The 2272-nt window shown below is 49.6% G+C and overlaps 1 protein-coding gene across 1 annotated transcript; it reads right to left on the bottom strand.

Annotated features, from left to right (window-relative positions):
- Positions 1–266: 266 nt before the first annotated feature.
- Positions 267–1742, bottom strand: LOC147900389 (chlorophyll a-b binding protein 5, chloroplastic-like). Its single transcript, XM_087377202.1, has 2 exons — positions 1521–1742; positions 267–1034 (listed from the first exon to the last, which is right to left on the bottom strand). Exons 1-2 carry the CDS (start codon positions 1673–1675, stop codon positions 383–385), a joined length of 807 nt encoding a protein of 268 aa, XP_087233328.1. The 5' UTR covers positions 1676–1742; the 3' UTR covers positions 267–382.
- Positions 1743–2272: the final 530 nt, after the last annotated feature.

Genomic DNA, 2272 nt, shown 5'->3' with positions numbered 1-2272 from the left:
TCCTAAAAGAGGTACTTTTTCACGACAAGCAACAAACGAGCGTGATCACGTTACAACCTTTAATCGAGCCTGCGGCGATTATGAAGGAGATTACCACCTACGATAAACGACATCCAAACATCTATGCGAAAGAGAACATCCACTTTAAGATGAAAACTCCATCCTTAAAATTCGCTTATCCGGTTTAGACTTCCATGTTCATTAACAGTGCAAGTAACTCACTCATTCGTTAATCAAGACGCATAGACTGACTTCCAGGATAAATGTCAGAAAAGATACTGTCATTTCATAAGTATACAAACGTCTAAAGAAATTGCTCATCGTAAACCGCATTGTAACAGACACTCAATTGGAGGTGAGTCATGACAGATCCTTAATTTGCTCACTTTCCAGGAACGAAGTTAGTCGCATAAGCCCAGGCATTGTTGACAGCAGGATCAGCCAGATGGTCAGACAGGTTCTCGATAGGTCCCTTGCCTGTAACAATGGCCTGCACGAAGAACCCGAACATGGAAAACATGGCCAATCGCCCATTCTTGATCTCCTTCACCTTCAACTCGGCAAAAGCCTCTGGGTCATCAGCAAGGCCAAGAGGATCGAAGGCACCTCCAGGATAAATTGGGTCCAGTCCCTCGCCAAGAGGACCTCCTCCAACTCTGTATCCCTCAATGGCTCCCATGAGCACGACTTGACACGCCCAAATGGCAAGAATACTCTGGGCGTGGATCAAGTTTGGGTTTCCTAAGTAATCCAATCCTCCCTCAGCGAAGATTTGGGATCCAGCTTTGAACCAGACAGCCTCTCCGAACTTGACGCCATTCTTTGCCAGAAGCTCGGGGGTGACACAGCCAAGAGCTCCAAGCATTGCCCACCTGGCGTGGATTACTTCCAGCTCCCTGTTCTTAGCAAATGTCTCAGGATCTGCCGACAGACCTGCTGTGTCCCAGCCGTAATCACCAGGGAACTCCCCGGTAAGGTAAGAAGGAGTGGCCTCAGAGAATGGCCCAAGATACTTAGGACGGTCTGGACCATACCTGGAACACATTATGCAATCGAGGGTATCAGAAACGATTTAAGCTGTCACAAACATTTTGCAATACAGAGCATCGGATAAACATCAAATCGGAATGCTAGCTGTCCTGAGGAGAGCACGCTACGGGCTCAGGCCAGAAAATCTAACAAAAGCCTTCCTAACTCCAGACACAGTACCACTCCAAGGAAACAATCGGAAACCGCAAATGCAAGCACTGAAGAGGTCTCTTCAGAACTACAGGCTCTCAGACGTGACACACACGAGAACCACAACCATGGCTACAAATGTGTATGTAGGCAGGCAGGAAGAAGTAAAGTATTCGTTTCAGGAGACGGATCCGACCAAACGAGGATACCACAGGCCGGGAAGCTGTCTTGCGGGGTGGCGGGAGGGCAAGTTAAAACAAAGGGAGAGGGAGGGCGTACAAGTTTAAGAGCGATTCTAGAGAGCAAGAGGGAGGGGAAGAGGAGGGAAGTGAAGGAGGTACCAGATGCTGTCGGGGGAGCTCTTGACGGTGCGGCGCATGGAGACGCGGGCCTCAACATTGGCGACGCGCTTGGAGAGCTCGCTCTGGGGCTTGAGGGCGGTCTGGCCGGCGAAGGTGGAGCTACTGAGGGCAGAAGCAGAAGCGACGGAAGCCATGGCTGCTATTGAGGAAGCTCAACACAAACCTGAAAGCTAGCCCACGTAAACACCAAGGAAGAAGAAGCTGCTGATCTCCTTAACATTAGCAGTACTAAATAACACCTCTCAGCCCCACCCCTCTATCCACCCTCGCCCAGTCCTCTCCCTCCACGTGTCCCCCATATCTCCCTCGCCCCCTCCTTGCCTGCCACTTGTCCCCCCTTCCTTTTCGAACACATCCCTTTTATTTTTGCCTTTAGATAACACCTTCGTTGGATGGCATCCCTTCGTCTTTCATCACACTATCTCTCTCTCTCTCTCTCTCTCTCTCATATTTGTATAAAACCTACAATGGGATTGAAGCTTGCCTCCGTAATTCGTGCCTATTCCGCCAGTTGATCGAACGGTTGTCATCTCTTCCCATTCCATCTTGCTTTAATCTAACTACATGCAATCTCTCAAACCTCCCAAAGCTCCCCGAAGCTCCCCAAGCCTCCCCCGAGCCACCCTCGAGCCACCCCCTCCTTAAGTTATATAGAGAAGGTAAGACGTTAAAAATGACTCTGTGTGTGTGTGTCTAAAGAGGGAACCATATTTGCATGCGTGTGTGTGTGT

The sequence above is a fragment of the Dipteris shenzhenensis genome, chromosome 7 (genome assembly GCF_047967505.1).
Source record: "Dipteris shenzhenensis isolate YYH24624 ecotype China chromosome 7, Dip_SZ_1.0, whole genome shotgun sequence".
NCBI classification, from domain to species: Eukaryota; Viridiplantae; Streptophyta; class Polypodiopsida; order Gleicheniales; family Dipteridaceae; genus Dipteris; species Dipteris shenzhenensis.
The sequence above is the reverse complement of the archived record's forward strand: the minus strand, read 5'-3'. Positions and strand labels throughout refer to the sequence as shown.